The following is a 17,852-nucleotide window of genomic DNA, read 5'->3' as shown; positions in this document are numbered from 1 at the left end:
TTCTTTTATGACAATTTTGAATTTCTTCAATTTAGTCATCTCACATAGCCAAGACGCTTTCTCTCAGTTGGAGAGAGAGGAGTCTGTTTTACCTATTACTGCAGCGTCAAGCTAGTCCTTCCTTTCGCTATATGTTTGTTATAGACAGATTGTAAGAGTGCATTGTGTTTATAAAATCTTAAAGGTAAATCAAAAGAAAAACCAGGATCCATCCCACAGGTTGTCTGATATCTCCAATACAGTCAGCAAGAAAACAACAATTCAGGGACAGGACCAGGCCAAATACCTCATGATGAGGCAACAACATAGGAAGCGGATGTGGAAGAAGTTAAAAGAAGTTCCAGAGAAGATTAGTTAATATCTGTGCAGTACTTGGAAGATCAGAAGTGTGATGTATTAAGTGTATCAAGGAGTGGCAGAGGAGCAGTGGGCACTTGGCCCACGGGAGATGGGAGTCTCTTTCAAGTGTGGGCAGCCTCCATCCACAGGTGCAAAGCTGAGTATAAGGAGAGAAGACTGAATGAACTGTTGGGGGTGAGGATGTGGAAGGCAAGTATGAGGATCAGGAAATGAGCGTAGTCTCTAAAGAACAGAAAGCAGGGAGAAAAATGCTTAAGTTGGCAGGATGCCATTGGCCTCCCTTATCTAGGGAGGAGTTTTACAGAGAACAACGGAGACTTAAAGAGGAGGAAGTATTTGGCTCAATGAAGTTGCCTTGTTTTTCACGTTTGTATTTCAACAGCATATCGGACTGCAGTTACACTAAAGTGCATCTGACATAAGGAAAAATGACAGTGTTTTTTCCAATAGAATTTTTCGTTGCAGATAGTAAGCATGCATAACTAAAACAAGACAAATGGAATTGAAAAATGTTATCAAATTCCTCAATTTGCAGTAGCATTATGTCAGCAGCTGAAAGAAGCTTTGACATAAGCGTATGGAGAGGAGAAAAAACCCAAACCAGATTTGGGAGGAAAAAAATTGGGGAGAATGACTGTTTTGAATTAACTTCATTTCTTTTTCTGTGTGTTGTGGTTTTTTCCAGGTCCAAGTCTCCTTATAGTGCTTCACCTTACTCTACAAGTTCGTCTACCTGCTCCACATCAAGATCAGGTTCTTCCCGCACTCGCTCCTACTCTCCATCATTTAGTCCTTCCCATTCTCGTTCCTACTCGCGATTGCTGCCGTATCCAAGAAGAGGCAAAGGGAAGAGGCGTAACTATCGTTCTAGGTCAAGGTCACACGGTTATCAGCGTTCAAGGTCAAGGTCACCCCCATACAGAAGATGCCATTCACGGTCAAGGTCTCCAGTATTTAGAGGCCAGTCTCCCACTAAACAGACTATACCTCAAGGGGAAGGAGGAAGGGAGTATTTTAACAGATACAGAGAAGTTCCACCATATGATCTGAAAGCTTACTATGGCAGATCTCTTGACTTTAGAGATCCATTTGAAAAGACAAGGTACCGGGAATGGGAAAGGAACTACAGAGAATGGCATGGAAAGTTTTACAAGGGCTATGCTGTTGGCGCTCAACCTCACCCTCCAGTAAACAGAGAGAACTTTTCTCCAGGTAGGTTTGGTCCACCTGGGACCAGACAAGAGAATTCACCATATGCTCGGGGACGTAGGGAGGATTATCCTGCTTGGCAGAGCCACCAAAATCACAATATAGCTGGAAATTACCCTGAAAAACCTTCTGAAAGAGAGAGCCATGGCATCAAGGATCCTACAAAATCAAAAGAGAAGGAGGTGAAAAATCCACTAGGAGATGGCCAAGGAAATAAGCATAAAAAGAGAAGAAAAAGGGATGAGGATGAAGGATTTCCCAATACTGAGTTGTTAGCAGGTGCGAGAAAACCAAGAGAGCCAGTTCCAGCAGAAGACGTTAAAATGGACTCCTGTTCATGGCCCAAGCAGAGATGATGCCACCCCTGTGAGAGATGAGCCTATGGAAGCAGATTCTATTGCTTTCAAACCGATGTCTGAAAAGGAGAAAAAAGAGAAGGATAAGCCAAAAGCAAAAATTGACAAGACAAAGCGGAAAGTAGAAGTGGCTGTTCCTCCTAAGACAGACAATATAATAAAACTAGCTAAAGCTTCCTCGAACGGAACTCTCCTCGAACGGAAGAGAGAAAGCAAGAAGAGAGAAGGGAAGAGAGAAAGCAAGGATTTAAAGAACCTGACTTGCTGCCCTGATATTGCTCATTTACATCAGTTATAGTGTTTGTGATTAAGTTTAGGGTTAGGGTTAGGGTTAGGGCTCAGTGTTACGGTGAGGGTTAGGTTTAGGGTTAGGGTTAACATTAGGGTTAGGGCTTATCATTAGGGTTATGGTTAGGGGCAGGGGTTAGGTTTAAGGTTAGGGTTAGGGTTAGGTTTAGGGTTAGGCTTAGGGTTATCGTTAGGGTTAGGGATAGGGTTGCGGTTAGGATTATGGTTTGGGTTTAGGGTTAGGGATCGGGTTAGGGTTTCATTTTAGGGTTAGGTTTAGGGTTAGGGTTAGGGCTTGGGGTTACGGTTAGGGTTAGGGTTTGGGTTAGGGTTTAGGGTTAGGGTTTAGGGTTAGGGTTAGGGCTGGGGTTCGGGCTGGGATTCAGGGTTAGGGTTAGAGTTCGGAATATGGGTTAGGGTTAGGGTTAGAATTAGGGTTAGGGCTTATCATTAGGGTTATGGTTAGGGGTTGGGGTTAGGGTTAGGGTTAGGGTTAGGTTTAGGGTTAGGCTTAGGGTTATCGTTAGGGTTAGGGAGAGGGTTGGGGTTAGGATTATGGTTTGGGTTTAGGGTTAGGGATCAGGTTAGGGATTCATTTTAGGGTTAGGGTTAGGGTTAGGGCTTAGGGTTATGGTTAGGTTTAGGGTTAGGGTTAGCGTTTGGGTTAGGGTTTAGGGTTAGGGTTTAGTTTTAAGGTTAGGGTTAGGGTAAAGGTTAGTGTTAGGTTTAAGGTTAGAGTTAGGGCTGGGGTTCAGGGTTAGGGTTAGAGTTAGAGTTTGGGATACGGGTTAGGGTTTGGGGTTAGGGTTAGCATTAGGGCTAGGGCTTATTAGGGTTAGGGTTAGGGTTAAGGTTAGAGTTAGGGCTGGGGTTCAGGGTTAGGGTTAGAGTTTGGGATACGGGTTAGGGTTTGGGGTTAGGGTTAGCATTAGGGTTAGGGCTTATCATTAGGGTTAGGGTTAGGGTTAAGGTTAGAGTTAGGGCTGGGCTTCAGGGTTAGGGTTAGAGTTTGGGATACGGATTAGGGTTTGGGGTTAGGGTTAGGGTTAGGGTTAGGGTTAGGGTTAGGGATTAGTGTTATTGTTAGGGGTTATGGTTGCGTTTATGCTTATGGGTTAGGATTTCAGTTTGGGTTAGGGTTAGCATTATTAGGATTAGGTTTAGGGTTAGGGTTGCAGTTTAGTTTTAGGTTTAGGTTTCGCATTAGGGTTAGGGTGAGGTCTCACGGTTATGGTATTAGGTTTGTGATAGCGTTAGGGTTAGGGCTTAGTGTTATGGTTAGGGGTTACATTGGGTTTACGCTTATGGGTTAGGATTTCAGTTTGGGTTAGGGGTAGCATTAATTTTTAGGGTTAGGGTTTAGGTTTAGAGTTGCGGTTTAATTTTAGGATTAGGTTTCGCATTAGGTTTAGGGTGAGGTGTTATGGTTACGGTATTAGGTTTGGGGTAGCATTAGGGTTAGGGTTAGAGTTAGGGTTAGGGTCATTAGGGTTCAGGTTGGGGTTCAGGGTTAGGGTTAGGGTTCGGGATTACGGTTAGGGGTCGGGGTTAGGATTAGCATCAGGGTTAGGGCTTAAAATTAGGATTAGGGGTTAAGGTTAGGGTTATGGTTGGGGTTAAGGTTAGGGTTATGGTTGGGGTTAGGGTTAGGCCTAGGGTTATCGTTGGGGTTAGGATTATGGTTCAGGTTTAGTGTTAGGGATAGGGTTATGGTTTCGTTTTAGGGTTAGGGTTAGCGTTAGGGTTAGGGCGTAGGGTTACAGTTAGGGATAGGCTTAGCGTTAGGGTTAGGGTTTGGGTTAGGGGATAGGGTTAGGGTTTAGTTTTAGGGTTAGGGGTAGGGGTAGGGGTAGGGTTGTGGTGATGTCTTAAGATTACGGTTTGAGGTTGAGTTAGCATTAGGGTTACGGTTAGAATTAGGGGTTCGGTGTTATGTGAGGGTTAGTTTTATGGTTCCGTTTAGGTTTAACGTTAGGGTTATGCCAAAGTGTTAGTGTTACCGTTTGATGTTAGGGTTAGGGTTACGGTTTGGGGTTAGGGTTAGCGTTAGGATTTTGTTTTAGGGTGAGGTTTCGCCTTAGGGTTAGGGTTAGGGCTAGGGTTAGCTTTATGATTCAGGTTAGGCTTAAGGTTAGGTTACGGTTAGGGTTAAGTGTTCGGTTTAGGGTTAAGTGTTAGGCTTAGGGTTAGGTTTAAGTGTTAGGTTTAGGGGTAGGGTTAGGGTTAAGGTTAGAGTTAGGGTTAGGATTAGAGTTAAGGGTTAGAGTTAGGATTCAGTGTTAGGGTTAGGGTGAGGTCTTAATGTTACGCTTAGGGTTTACAGGTAGCGTTAGGGTTAGGTTTAGGATTAGTGTTAGCGTTAAGGTTAGAGTTAGGGTTTAAGATTGGGTTCAGGGTTAGAGATAGGGTTCGGTATTGGGGTTAGCGTTAGTATAAGGGTGAGGTCTTAGTGTTACAGTTAGGGTTTACGGGTAGAATTAGGGTTAAGGTTAGAGTTAGGGTTATTGTCATTACGTTAAGGTTAGGGTTGGGGTTCAGGGTTAGGGTTAGGGTTTGGGATTAGGGTTAGGGTTCGGGGTTAGGGTTAACATTAGGGTTAGAGCTTTATGATTCAGGTTAGGCTTAAGGTTAGGTTAGGGTTAGGGTTAGGGTTAAGTGTTCAATTTAGGGTTAAGTGTTAGGGTTAGGGTTAAGGTTAGAGTTAGGCTTAGGACTGGAGTTAAGGGTTAGAGTTAGGGTCCAGTGTTAGGTTTAGGGTGAGGTCTTAATGTTACGCTTAGGGTTTCCGGGTAGCATTAGGGTTAGGTTTAGGGTTAGTGTTAGAGTTAAGTTTAGGGTTAGGGTTTAGGGTTAGGATTGGGGTTTAGGGTTAGAGTTAGGGTTCGGTATTGGGGTTAGAGTTAGTATTAGGGTGAGGTCGTAGTGTTATGCGTAGGGTTTACGGGTAGCATTAGGGTTAGGTTTAGGGGTTAGGGTTAGCTTGGGGTTCAGGGTTAGGGTTAGGGTTCAGGATTAGGGCTAGAGTTCGGGGTTAGGGTTAGCATTAGGGTTAGGGGTTAACGTTAGGGTTAGGCGTTAAGGTTAGGGTTATGGTTAGGGGTTAGGTTTAGGGTTAAGGTTAGGGTTATGTTTAGGGTTAGGGTTAGGCTTAGGGTTAGCATTAGTTTTACGGTTGGGTTTAGGATGGTTCGGGTTTAGGGTTAGGGATAGGGTTAGGGTTAGAGTTAGGGTTAGGTTTACGGTTAGGGTTAGCATTTGGGTTAGGGTTCGGGTTAGGGTTGGGGTTCAGGTTTAGGGTTAGGTTTCGGTGTTAGGCTTAGGGTAAGGGTGAGGTCTTAGTGTTATGCATAGGGTTTACGGGTAGCGTTAGGGGTTCGAGTTAGGGTGAGGGTTTGGTGTTAGTGTTAGGATTGGGGTTCTTATTCTTGATCCTCTCCCTCTCTTTCTCTCTCTCGTTTTAATTACAAATTATTATTATTTATTATTATTATCATTATTATTATTATTTTTATTTTTATTTTTATTGGTGTTATTATTGTTATTATTACTATTATTATTATTATTATTGGTGTTATTATTGTTGTTGTTATTATTATTATTATTGTTATTATTGGTGTTATTATTGGTGTTATTATTGGTAATATTATGGTATTATTGGTGTTACTATTATTACTGTTACTAGTATTACTATTATTGCTATTATTATTTTATTTCAAGTATTAAACTCTTCTTATCTCTACCCGTGAGTTTTCTTGCTTTTGCTCTTCTGATTCTCTCCCCCATCCCATTGCTGGGGGGAGGGCGAGTGAGCGGCTGTGTGGTGCTTAGTTGCCGACTGGGGTTAAACCATGACAGGGGTCCACCACAAAGATGGTTGCCATTCTGTCACATCCTCTGAGCTAAAACTGGCTCATCCTGGGACATGGTGCCCCCCACGCACGCAACCTGCAGTCCAGAAGTACCCCTGAAAAGACCTCGACGGCCTGCATTAACACACCGGCATGCACTTCAGATGTAAACACTGCCAAGTCATCTCTTATTTGCAACAGATACGGAGGACCAAATTCTGCAAATCTAGCCTTACTTCTACTGAAACTTTCCTTACAGACAGCTCATCTTCTCTTTTTGTAAACTCTAGTGAAGACCTGTTCTAGCGCAAAGGCTTGAACCCCGCCTACGGTGAAGAAGCCCCAGTTTTCTTTCCTCACTGCTGTCTTGCTTCCCAAAAATCAATCAATACCAAAAGCTCTGTATGAACATTGCATAAAAAAGCCAATAGCAAATGCTTTTACTTGCTACTAGTTTTGTCAGGGAAGGAACTAGCTTCTCCCGCTAGTTTTGCTACAGTTGCATGACCTTTAAAGACGCCACTTCTTACCTTTGCTACGCCAATACAGCCTCACAGCTCAGCAAAATCATACTGCAGGTAGGAAACCTTCACCATACAAAGACAGGCACGCTACAGGAATACGTCACTCTCAAAGAACAGACTCTTGCAACCACTCCTCCCTTTGCTTAGCAAAGTTTAGGGCGTGTTAGAAAACAACAACAACAACAACAAAGCAGGGTTCTCTCTCACATTTTACGGAGCCCATGATATCAGCTGTTCAACATTAAGTCCAACTCCAGCCTGAACCCCAGAATAAGAAATGCCATCTTAAAATTTCTGGAAAAAGGGAGGGCTTTGAAGCGGCAAGACCAGAGAACGTTCACGAAAGCACCGTCATGGAAGTACACATCCCTTATCACAGACCAACTGCACGGTGACCTAAGTGAGTGACGTTGTCTGCTCATTTGCAGCTCAGGGTCTCTTTTTTCATTAGCGCCGAGCACGTAGGTTGGAATTGGAGCTGAGAAGAAAACCATACGCAGTCAGTCTGGTCTCGTTCAAGTTCACATTTACTAGGAATCACAGCAGGTCCCATCTGTCTCTCCAGACCCCACCACCACTTCTGTGCAGCGTCCCGAGGAGCAAGAAGCGCAGAACAAGAAACCTTCCTTCAAAATAAGGCCCACAGCCTGCTCTTTCAACAGGACGCACAGAGCACCAGCTGAGAACAACCTCTGCTTTAACTATGCCTAGCTCCGCTGCCTACGTAAGGAGACCAGCTCCTAAATGATCCCTAGCCCTAAAACCACAGATCTTCCCTAGGGCAATGCTAAGGAAATACCAGAGCCCAGGGACACCTGGTCACTCAGCTTCAGTTGACGGGGAGAAGGACAGTGGGCTAGAAAGAGAAAAATATGATGAGAGAAAAGAGAGAGGAGCAGAGAGAGAAAGAAAGGTATGGGGAAAAGGCTAGAGAGCTGGAGAAATCAAGAGAAATAGGGATGAGGAGCCCTGCAGAGAGATGGAGGAAGAAAAAGTAGGGTCAAGGAGCAGGACAGAGAGGCAGAGATGGGCGTGGGGAAGGAGAGGAAGAAGGAAGGGGGGGCTAGGGAAAGACAGGGACAGGGAGCAGGACGTCCAGATGGAGAAAGAGAAGGAAGGACAGGGAGCAGGACAAAGGGACTGAGAAATAAAGAGAGGGTCAGATCCTGATGGAGACCAAGAAGGGGGGGAAAAGCCAGCAACGGGCTGGAGGACAGAGACAGGGGAAGAGGAAAAGAGGACCGAGAAGCAGAAAAGAGGAAGAGAGAACAAATAAAAGGGAGAGCCAGCTGGACGGGGCAGGGGAGTACAACAAGAAACGATGGGACAGGCAGCGGGACAGAGAAATAAAGAAGAAACGATGGGGACAGGAAGCAGGGCAGAGGGACAGCGAGAGGAAAAAAGGGGCAGGGAGCAGGACAGAGGTAGAAGAAGAAGCTGCAGGAACAGAGGGGGAGAGAGAAGAAAAAGAAAGGTAGGAAGAAGGATGGGGGCAGAGAGGGAAAGACAAGGAAAGGGAGTAGGACACAGATTGTCAGGGAAAGGCAAGGACAGGGAGCAGGACAGGGCGATACAGAGAGAGAAGAAAGGCACAGGGAGGCAGGACAAAGGGAAAGACAGGCAAAACTAAGGGACGGGGAGCAGGACACAGAAGGAGGTAAAAGAGCCTGGGCTGGGCAGCAGGACAGAGAGATGGAAGGAAAATACAGCACTGGGCTGCAGGACAGAGATGGAGTGAGAAATAGCCGCGGCAGAGAGCAGGACAAAGTGAGGGCGGGGGGAACCTGAAAAGGGAGTAGGACAGAAAAATAGGGTGGGGGAGAGACAGGGAGCGGGAGAGAGAAGCAGAGAGAGACTTAGAGGGCCAGGGAGCAGGGCAGAGAGATGGAGCAAGAAGGGGAACAGAGATGGGCGGCAGAACAAAGAGAAGGAGAGACAAGAACGGGAAACAGGGAGCAAGACAAAGGGACAGGAGAGGAAAAAAACAGTGACGGGTGCAGGACCGAGATGGAGGAATTTAAAAGAAGAGGCCAGAATGACAGCGAGAGAAAAAAGGAAGAGGGGGCAGGACACCACTGGAGGACAAAACCAGCTGTGATGGGCAGTGGGACAGAGAGACGAAGAAAGGAGAACTAGAGAGCGAGAGAGAGAGGAAAGAAGGCACAGCCAGCTGGACAGGGGGGTTTAGTGAGAAAGGGTGGGGCAGGGAATGGGACAGAGAGAAAGAGAGAAAAGAGAAAAAGGACCGAAGGACAGCAAGAGAAAAAAGAGGACAGGGATCTGGACAAAGATGGAGAAAGAAGCAGCAGGAAAAGAGGAAGAGAGGCAGAAAGAGGGAGAGGGAGGCAGGAAGAGAGAGAGAACTAAGGGCTAGGGGCAGGATAGAGATCGCAAGAAAACCTGCGGTGGGCAGAAGAAAGGAGAGGGAGGAAAAAGGAATAGGGGCAGGGAGAAGGACAGAGTGACAGACAAGAATAACAACGAAGAGAAAGAGAGAAACAGGGACAGTGAGCAGCACAGAGGGATGGGGAAAGAAAGAGAGGTCTCAGAAGCCCTGCAGAGAGATGGAGGAAGCGGGGAGGGGAAGGGTCAGGGAGCAGCAGAGAGAGACAGAAGAGAGATGAACAGGAAGAAGGACAGGGACAGTGGGATACAGCATGGAAAACCGCAGTGACAGTGAGCAGGGCGTGGGGGGAGGCAGCGGGAGAGAGAAGCAGAAGGAGGGAGAAGGGAAGACAAGGACAGGGAGCGGGACATACAGGCAGAGAGAGACAAATCACGACAGGGAACAGGCCAGAGAGACTGTGAAAAACAGAGCGGGATGCAGACCAGGACAAAGAGACAGAGAAGAAACAACAGCAATGTGCTGCAGGGCAGAGACAGAGGAAGGCAAAAAGAGGGACAGGGAGCAGGAGGGAGGGGCAGCAAGAAAAAGACAGGGGCAGGTAGAGCGACAGGGAAAGAGGGACTTGGAGAAGAGAGGACGGGGAGCAGAACACAGCAACAGAAGAAGAGAGGTATGGGGAAGTGAAAAAAATGACACAGAGGGAAATGGGAGGGGGGGGCTGGGAGGGACTGCGATGCAGAAGAGGGGTGACACGGCCCCGAGGGGCTGGGACTCACCGCAGCTCCCACTCTCTGCACGGCCAGGCAAATGTTACAGTTCAAGCACTTCTTTCTCTGTCCGTCTGTGCTCTCCTCCCTTCCTCTTCGGTAGCTCCACCTGCGTGCCTGTCCTCACCTCAGCTGGGCCGCAGCTGGAGCAGAGCCCGCACCTCCCAAGACCAACATGGCTGCCCAGCAGCCCCGTGCCCCAGGCCTACAGCTCCCGGCATGCCCCGGGAACCAACATGGCTGCCCAGCAGCCCGTGCCCCGGGCCTACAGCTCCCAGCATGCCATGGGGCGCGGCTTCCTGCTGCCTGGCCTGAGAGGCGGCTCAGGGCCACGCCAGGGCTGGGGCGCTGCTTCCTGGATCCCGTGGCAGCGATGGGCACAGGGACAGGCTGCCAGATCCCGGGGCCAGGTACGTGTGCGCGCTGTCAGGGTCACCCCTGCCTGGTTTTTCCCAGCGAAGCCCCAGGAGGTGCCGAGGCTGCAGCCCTGGGGCCGAGGCTCCAGGAGCCGGGCATTTCTGCGGGCGCTGCTCCCTGCCAGGCCCCACCGCCAGCTGCCGGCTGCCTGGGGCTTCTCCCCGTTGTCTCCAGCTCTGCTTTCCGCCAGCGCCGGGGGCTCCGCAGGACATCTTGCCCACTCCCCGCCACCGTGCTGACCCCCGTCTGCAGCTCGTCTGTGGTGTCCACGTCAGACAGCTCATTTGGGGGTGGCAGGTCTCTCCTGAAGCACCCTGGGAACGGGGACAGAGCAAACCCCATCCCTCCCTTCCGATCTTTGTCCCCAGGGAGACCCAGTGGAGACGGACCATGCGCTGGAGAGCGTCCCGCAGGGAGGTGACAGCCGTTGGCAGAGAGGTGCTGAGAGCCACCTGACAGCAAAGGCGTCCGGTGGCCGCAGAGCAGCCCAGGTGAGCTGTGAGTTCCCCCGTGAGAGACCCTGCTCCCAGGGAGCACCTCCCCATAGAGCAAAGGCCGTATCCAGCCAGCTGGTGCTGGGTACGGCTACCCCAAGGGGTCTTCGCAGGGGGGACGGGGTCACCTGCCTGGTGGCTCTGACACAGACATGATGAGCTGAAGCCCTGTGGCCATGGCTGGCCAGTTCAAAGTCTCCGAGTGCCTCCGCCTTTCTCCCCAGGAGTGTCCAGCCTGGGCACTTTTTCAGGGCGTGACGGATGATGTGAAGATGGATGCTGGTGCTGTCCTGGTGGATCTTCCACTTGGGCACGGTGGGCACCCCCACTTCAGAGTTGTGGTGTCTGAGATCTGGGGCCACCTGAAGAGAGAGACCTCCAGGGAGTTTGTGTTCAATGTTTTGATATCTTGGGGCTACAATGTGCTAGGGATATGGGGCGCTAGGGTTCCAGCCTGCTAGGGTTATGGGGTTTGAGGGTTATGGGAGTTTACGCGACTTAGGATTAAAGCATGTTATTGTTATGGTCAGGATCTGGGTTTGCAAGCGCTGGGTTCCTGGGGTTAGGTTGGTTTTGCCTTATGTTGTGTTCTGGGTGGTCTTTTTTTTGGAAAGTCCTTTTGTAGCTTGCTTGCGTTTTTAGGGTTTGGATAGGGGTCTTTGGTTTTTGTGTGATGTGTCTTCTGCTTGTTTTTTTGCCGTCCTTGTGGTTTGTGTTGCATTTTCTGTCTTGTAACCACCGTTTGTGGTCTAATCTGTGTGACCGGGCCGGGCAGTGTCACTTCTGTTGTGGTCCAGCTCATTTCCACTGAGTCACTAGGTAGGTGGTTAGGTATGGAGGGCTTGCAGTTTGTGGAGAATGACTGCCAGACGACCGACAGCCACTTCTGGGGTGTGGGAGGAGTTCGGGTCCATAGGTAATGACTGCCGGAGGACTAAGTGTACTTCTGAATTTGTGTGGACTCCCAAAGAAATGGTGGGATGCCACCAGCAGCACAGAAGGACAAGGGCTTCCCCAAGGGTACATGGCTTGTTGGTTATTGCTTTTGAGTAAGCAACTGAGTAATTTTGAGTAAGTCTTGTGAGGGGTAGTGGACTCAAGGGGAGAGCTTGTGTTCCTCATCAGTGCCTCAGGGGTTTCCTGTCATTTTTTGTTTGTTTGCTTTTTGTTTGCTGTGCTGAATTTCAAAGGCTTATTGTAGCTCTTTGGATTTCTGTCCTTAAAGGAAGTCTCTAGGATTTCTAGCCAGGAGCGAGATGTCCAGAAGGGACTGTCCTTGTACACTGATGTCAGCCTTCCGTCTAGAGCACTGTCTGGTGGTGGTGTATTTTAATGGTAAGGTAACTCAAATGCATCTTAAATATACAAGCTTTGCCGTTGTTCCTGCTATGCCTGGGGGACGATTCTCAGCAGCTCATGAACAGTGTGTTCTGCTGTGCTTTACCCGTTAGAAATAATCTGTCACCAGAAATGTCTTCCTTAGTGCCTGCACAGAGCAAGAACCTCCAGTAGCAAGGGCATGCTGACCCTTGGGCAGCTTCAAAGCGACGGATAAATGTAAATAGGTTAAAAATCCAGTCCTATGGTAGCAGTGTGTGCGTCAAAGTTCACCTGACTCTCCACGCTGACTCAGCCTGTCACAATGTTTTGCGGGTAAGGGTGGATGAAGTCAGTATAAGCAGGTGTTGTAACTGGCCAGGCAGTTCATCTAAAGAAACGAAACGTTACCTTTGCTTGGAGTGCCATGCCTTTAGATATGGGGGTGTATTGCCTTTCCTTCCCTGGTGTGAGCACAGAGAACTGAGAGGTGTTTCCATCAGGGGGCGGGAAAGCCATCCAACAGTCATCACAAGCCTCAGGGCACGTGGTCCTTGATGGAGGCGTAAGTGCTTGGGACAGTTTTACTTCTAAGCCCTAAGCCCTAAGCCTAACCCTAAAACGAAACCCTAAGCCTATCCCTAACCCTAAACCCGAACCATAATCCTAACCCCGACCCTAACCCTAACCCTAACGATACCCTAAGCCTAACCCTAACCCTAGCCCCTAACCCTAACATTAAGATAAGGCCAGGAAGCAGGACACGGCGATAGAAAAAAGAGAAGGAGAGGGAGCAGGAGAAAGAGATGGAGAGAAAGGAAAAAATAGCAGCAGGCTATAGGACAGACAGGGAGGAATTAGAAACTACAGACAGGGAGAGAGGCAGAGAAAGAGAAAGCAAAAAATAGTGATGGGCTAAAGGCAGAGAGGGAGGAGTTAAAAAATGGGGGCAGGGGACTGGTCTGTGGCCATAAACATAAATGGTCATTGGCTTCTTTGACTGAACTTTCCATGAATGCCACAAGATACACTCAAGCACCCTGAGATGTCCCCTCCCTTTGCCGGCCCTGCACCGCGGGCAGCCGAGCGCCACACGGCCAAGCCCGCTGCATCTGCCCCAGGCTGTCTTGCCCTGGCTGGCTGCTGACAGGAGGGGACACCAGGTGGTGACCGCCTGGGGGGTGACAGGAGGGACACCAGGTGGTGACAGCCTGGGGGGTGACAGGACACCAGGCGGTGATGGGCCCGGGCGGTGACAGGAGGGACACCGGGCAGTGACAGGCCTGGGGGGTGACAGGAGGGACATCAGGTGGTGACAGCCTAGGGGGGTGACAGGAGGGACACTGGGCAGGGACAGGCCTGGGGGGTGACAGGAGGGACACCAGGCAGTGACAGGCCTGGGGGGTGGCAGGACACCGGGTGGTGACAGGCCAGGGGACAGCAGGGAGACCAGCGGCCCGGGGTGGTGACAGGCCCGGGGCTGACGGGCCCCCCCTCCCCTCGGGGGCGCTTGGTGTTAGGATGAAGAGCGCGGGGCCGCCACGCCCACGTGACGCGGGCCTTTTGTCATAATGCGCTGGGTCACGTGAGGCGCGGGGGGTGGGTGCAGTGTGCCGTTGCGTGTGCACAGTGACACGCTCGCAGCGGCCCGTGCGGTTGTCGGCCAGGAAGGCCATGGCGGAGCGCCGCAGCCTCTGAGCGCCGCCGGCCCGCTCGAGCTCAGCCCGCGCTGCTTGCCCTGGCCTCCTCGGTGGAGGAGGAACCGCCGCGGGCCCTCACCTGGCACAGCGGCCGCGACGCTGTCTGCCGCGGTAGACGCCATCACGGAGCAGGCACCTCCTGGCCCCAACCACGTCGTGCGTCCACTACAAGTTCGCCTCCAAGCTGAACCATGACATGGTCACCTTCAACGGCCTCCACATCTCCCTGTGTGACCTCAAGCACCAGATCATGGGCCGCGAGGAGCTGAAGGCGGCCAGCTGCGACCTGCAGATCACCAACGCCCAGACCAAAGAAGGTGCGCGGGGGCGGCGGGCGCGGGGCCTCGGGCACCGCCCGGCTGGCGGCGTCGCAGACCACCCTGCGTCGGCCGTGGCCTGCGGGAGCCGCGCTCTGCTCTTTGTGGGTCATCCCCACGTAGCGTGAGTCAGGCTGGGGCCCATGCCGCCAGCATGCGGCAGGACCGGGAGGGCAAGCGGCGCTGGGCATTAAGTGGGGTGGGAAGCCATAATGCGATTCGGCCACCATCAGTAGCTGTGACTTGTGTTGGGGGCCTCACAGAGCTGTTCTTTTGTAGTTGCTGTTCTGACAACTACCTTCAGATCTGTGTTGTAGACATGGAGCTAGGCGTAGAAGAGTACGTGGTTGATGTGTGACATACGGCGCTTACAAAAGCTTTGGTTTCCTGGAATTCTTCTAGGTAAAATGAGAAGGAAATGTGGGAGCATATCTTGTAATAACCAACTTGCCAGATTTCTTTGAAATGTGGTGGAGAAAGCTGAAAGTGATAGAAATAAAAGAGATGGCTAATTTGAAGAAAAGAAACCACCTGGATTTGGTGAATTTCGTGACTTAATTTTGACTTCAACTTGTTTTACTCCACTGCATTGGAAAATGGGTTTTGCGGCTGTTGCAGAAACTGCCCACTAGCAACATTTTGGATCAGGAGCGTATCTGTGAGTTAAAATCTGTGCAGACCCTTGAAAGCCGTCTTGCGCATGAGTGTTCTCCGTATCTAAATTATACTTTGGAATTTCTTGTTAATATAACTTCTTTTCCACACCAAAGACATGGTCATTCAGATGCTATTGAGCATCATTTCATCATTCGTTTCTAACGGTGGTTTTTTTTCCTGTACTACATGTTAACCGTATCAGGGCAGTACTGAAGTTTTATGGCAGAACGTTTATGGTGGATATACGTAAGAAATGTTCTTAGAGACATCATAAATTCTTTTAAATCTAACAAATGGTGCTTGATTCTTAGAGATGATAATGGTTTCGTATTACTTAGTAGGATATTTCAGTTTGGTAATCTGCCATCTCGATAAGTTTGAATGTGATTAAAGACTTTGGGATGTGACTTTTCAGAAATCAAAAGACTTGTAAAGTGTTTTCATTCCTTAAACATTACATTTCTTTTTTTTTTTTCCCCCTGTGGTTCTGTGACACTCTTACAACAGGCTTTTCTTTAAAATGTGTACTAGTGTTTTTTTTCCTCTTCCTGTTTCATGTGTTAAAACTTAAACAGAGTAGTATGTACACTGCGGTAACTGTAACTTCAGCCCTAGCCTTTAAAGTGGTTGGACCTAAAGCTTGCTGTTTGTCTACAGATACTTAAACTATTTTCAGGAGAGTGTCTGTGAAGAGCCTTAACAGCACAACGTTAGGGGTCTTAGGGATGCCACCTGACAGGGCTTGACGAGGTATACAGTATCTTTGGTTTTCAGACCATTGTTCTGATTCGCTCTGCAAAGGTAAGGGCTTTGAATATTTAAAACTGTAGGCAGATTACAGGGGATGCCTGCTGATAGTGCTTTAAAATATTCAGTCCTATCCAGCTTGTGTAAGTACAATAGAAAAAGCATTCTCATGGAGAGATCTTTGCATTTTAAGCTTACTCAGTCCAAGTGTCTCAGGTAGTTGTTTTTTTTTGTTTGGGCCTTATGTAAAAGGTCAGAAGGCTTTCCTCCTCTTCAGAAGACTTAACAGGGTGTAAGCCAAGGCAAAGCATGGAGAGCTTCAGGCACACGCTGTTCCTGAAAGGCTTTTCAAGGCTGTCTTCCTAAGTAGTTTCGTTTGGGCCTCTCTGCTCTGCAAAAAGGGAATCGATCGAACGAATTCACGTCCCTTTGGTTAATTCAAACTAGATGATTAGCTTAAGAGGGGAGATACCACTTGAGTTTGAGCCAATTCTGCCCTACTTGTGAAAGCAAGCTCAAAAAAACCCCAAAATGTCTGTGATCCAAATTCTAGCACTGCCAGTTCTGTTTCCATTTAAACGTAAAGCCCTGAGCAGCTGAGAAGTGTGGTTGTTGATGGATTAAGCTCCAAGAAACAGGCAGAGGCGGCAGGCTCTCTTCTGTGTTCTGTCAGGCTTGAGCACTGCCAGCACAGGTGACTGGTTTTTAGTTAACAGCTATGAAAGCAATGGCGCAGAGTTCTCGTGCTTTAGCTAAGTGCCTGTTTGGTGGCAGGGCAAGCTAGTCAGACTTTAGAATCTGGTTTAGGCAGGTGAGACTTTGCTGTGGTTTGTTTTTCTCCAAAGATCTATGGGTTTTGTAGCCTAACGGAAGCAAAAGCAACTTTAAGCTAGGTCAGGAAAGAACCTCGTGCATTAGCAGACTCTCCTTTAGTGACCTTTGAGTCCATTTTGCTGTTGGCATTCAAACTGTTTTAAAAAAAGGAAAAAGATTTTGCTGCTTGTGTTTGATTCTCAAACCCCAAGATTTCTTGAAATATACTGTTAGTGTGTTGAGACGATGAAAGCGTGATGTTACATATAAAATTTTGCTTTTGTATCTGTAAAGGGATTCTGCGAAGTGCTACGTAATTACATATGAGCATGCATTCTTACGAATTGACTGATGTTTTTCTCTGTATTTACGTTGTTTTCAGAATACACAGATGAGAATGCCCTGATTCCTAAGAACTCTTCGGTAATTGTTAGAAGAATCCCTGTCGGAGGAGTTAAAGCTACCGGCAAAACCGATGTTATGTAAGTATCCATAAAGCATTGTATTCTTTGTTAGTGGTTTCAGTGTGTTAACTTTTTTTATGGATATTAGTTTACAGAGGCGTTCTTTCTTGTTAAAGCCGCTGTTAATTTTTGTTGGCATGGGGTAGATTTTAATGTGTCTGTCCGAAAGTGGACTTACATTTTTAGGCCTGCTGGGACATGGGGTTCGAACTCCAACCATGGTAACTTTTAAGATTATTCTATTGGATTTGTTCTTGGGGTTGATTGTTCTGAGACCCAAGTTGTAGATCCTGTTTCCTCGACGTGCAGAGATTCCTTATTATATGTGTTGGCTTTTATGGCTTTTATAGTAAAGACAGATACGCATTGTAGCGTAAACGCATACTTTGTTCCCGTCTCAGAAGAGCCTGATTCTCAGTGTTTGACTATTTCTGGCATTTGGGGGGGATATGGCAGGTATTCTTACGCCCCGAATCTGGTTTTTTTGCATACTAGCTATAGAGGAAAGACCAAGGTTTACCAGTTGGCGAACGATGCAAACAAGAAGTTCCATTTGTAAGCGATTCCTATGCGTTTCCTCAAGACAATGTCCGTTTCAGGCAAGAGAAAAAGAACAGTATCCTAAAGTGTATTGCCTTTTGTGCAAGTACGATGAAGGAATAGTTAATCCTTTCCAAACTTGAAACTCAGTAAGCAGTTTAGCACATTACCAAATGTTACTAGTTATCTTGCTACGTCTGTTTTTACCCTAAGCTGGTATCTGTGCTCCGGGTTTTGGTTCTGTATTCCTAAGATTTACGGAGGACAGAGAATCAGGTGTATTGATTAAAATTACAGCTATTCCAATGCAATGCTGACTAGAGGATTACTGCTGTCATTTATGTATTCATACAGTCCAGTTCTATATCAGCTACATTAGCATTGTTTGAACGGTCATGTTTTCCAGCCGCCTTAAAGATAGGTCTCTCCACCACAATTAGTAGATATTATTAGCTTGTGGTTTTGCCATGTCTTTCTAATGTTGGTTCTCAATAAATCAAGTAGACGGATGAGTTACACTGTGTCTCGAACAAAGAGTACAGCAGCCTCCCGGTACCCACGAGGCATCTGCAAGCAAAAACCCCTGAATTTATGTGGCTCTGCATCTCAACTTTGGGCATATTCCTGCAGTAGTTGTTGCAGTGTTTTCAGGCACCCTCTAGTAATTCTGGACACCGCAGCACTGTG

The 17,852-nt window shown here is 48.2% G+C and overlaps 1 protein-coding gene across 1 annotated transcript; it reads left to right on the top strand.

Annotated features, from left to right (window-relative positions):
• Positions 1–1,043: 1,043 nt before the first annotated feature.
• On the top strand, positions 1,044–2,100 carry LOC142088929 (E3 ubiquitin-protein ligase RBBP6-like; the record flags this gene model as incomplete). Its single annotated transcript, XM_075164802.1, is given in 2 exon segments — positions 1,044–1,909; positions 1,911–2,100. Coding segments are annotated over 2 exon segments (1,056 nt in total), but the record flags the coding sequence as incomplete, so codon positions are not given.
• Positions 2,101–17,852: the final 15,752 nt, after the last annotated feature.

The sequence above is a fragment of the Calonectris borealis genome, chromosome 15, assembly GCF_964195595.1.
Source record: "Calonectris borealis chromosome 15, bCalBor7.hap1.2, whole genome shotgun sequence".
In the NCBI taxonomy this organism is placed as follows: domain Eukaryota; kingdom Metazoa; phylum Chordata; class Aves; order Procellariiformes; family Procellariidae; genus Calonectris; species Calonectris borealis.
Note: the sequence above shows the minus strand (reverse complement) of the source record. Positions and strands in the feature narration are given on the sequence as shown.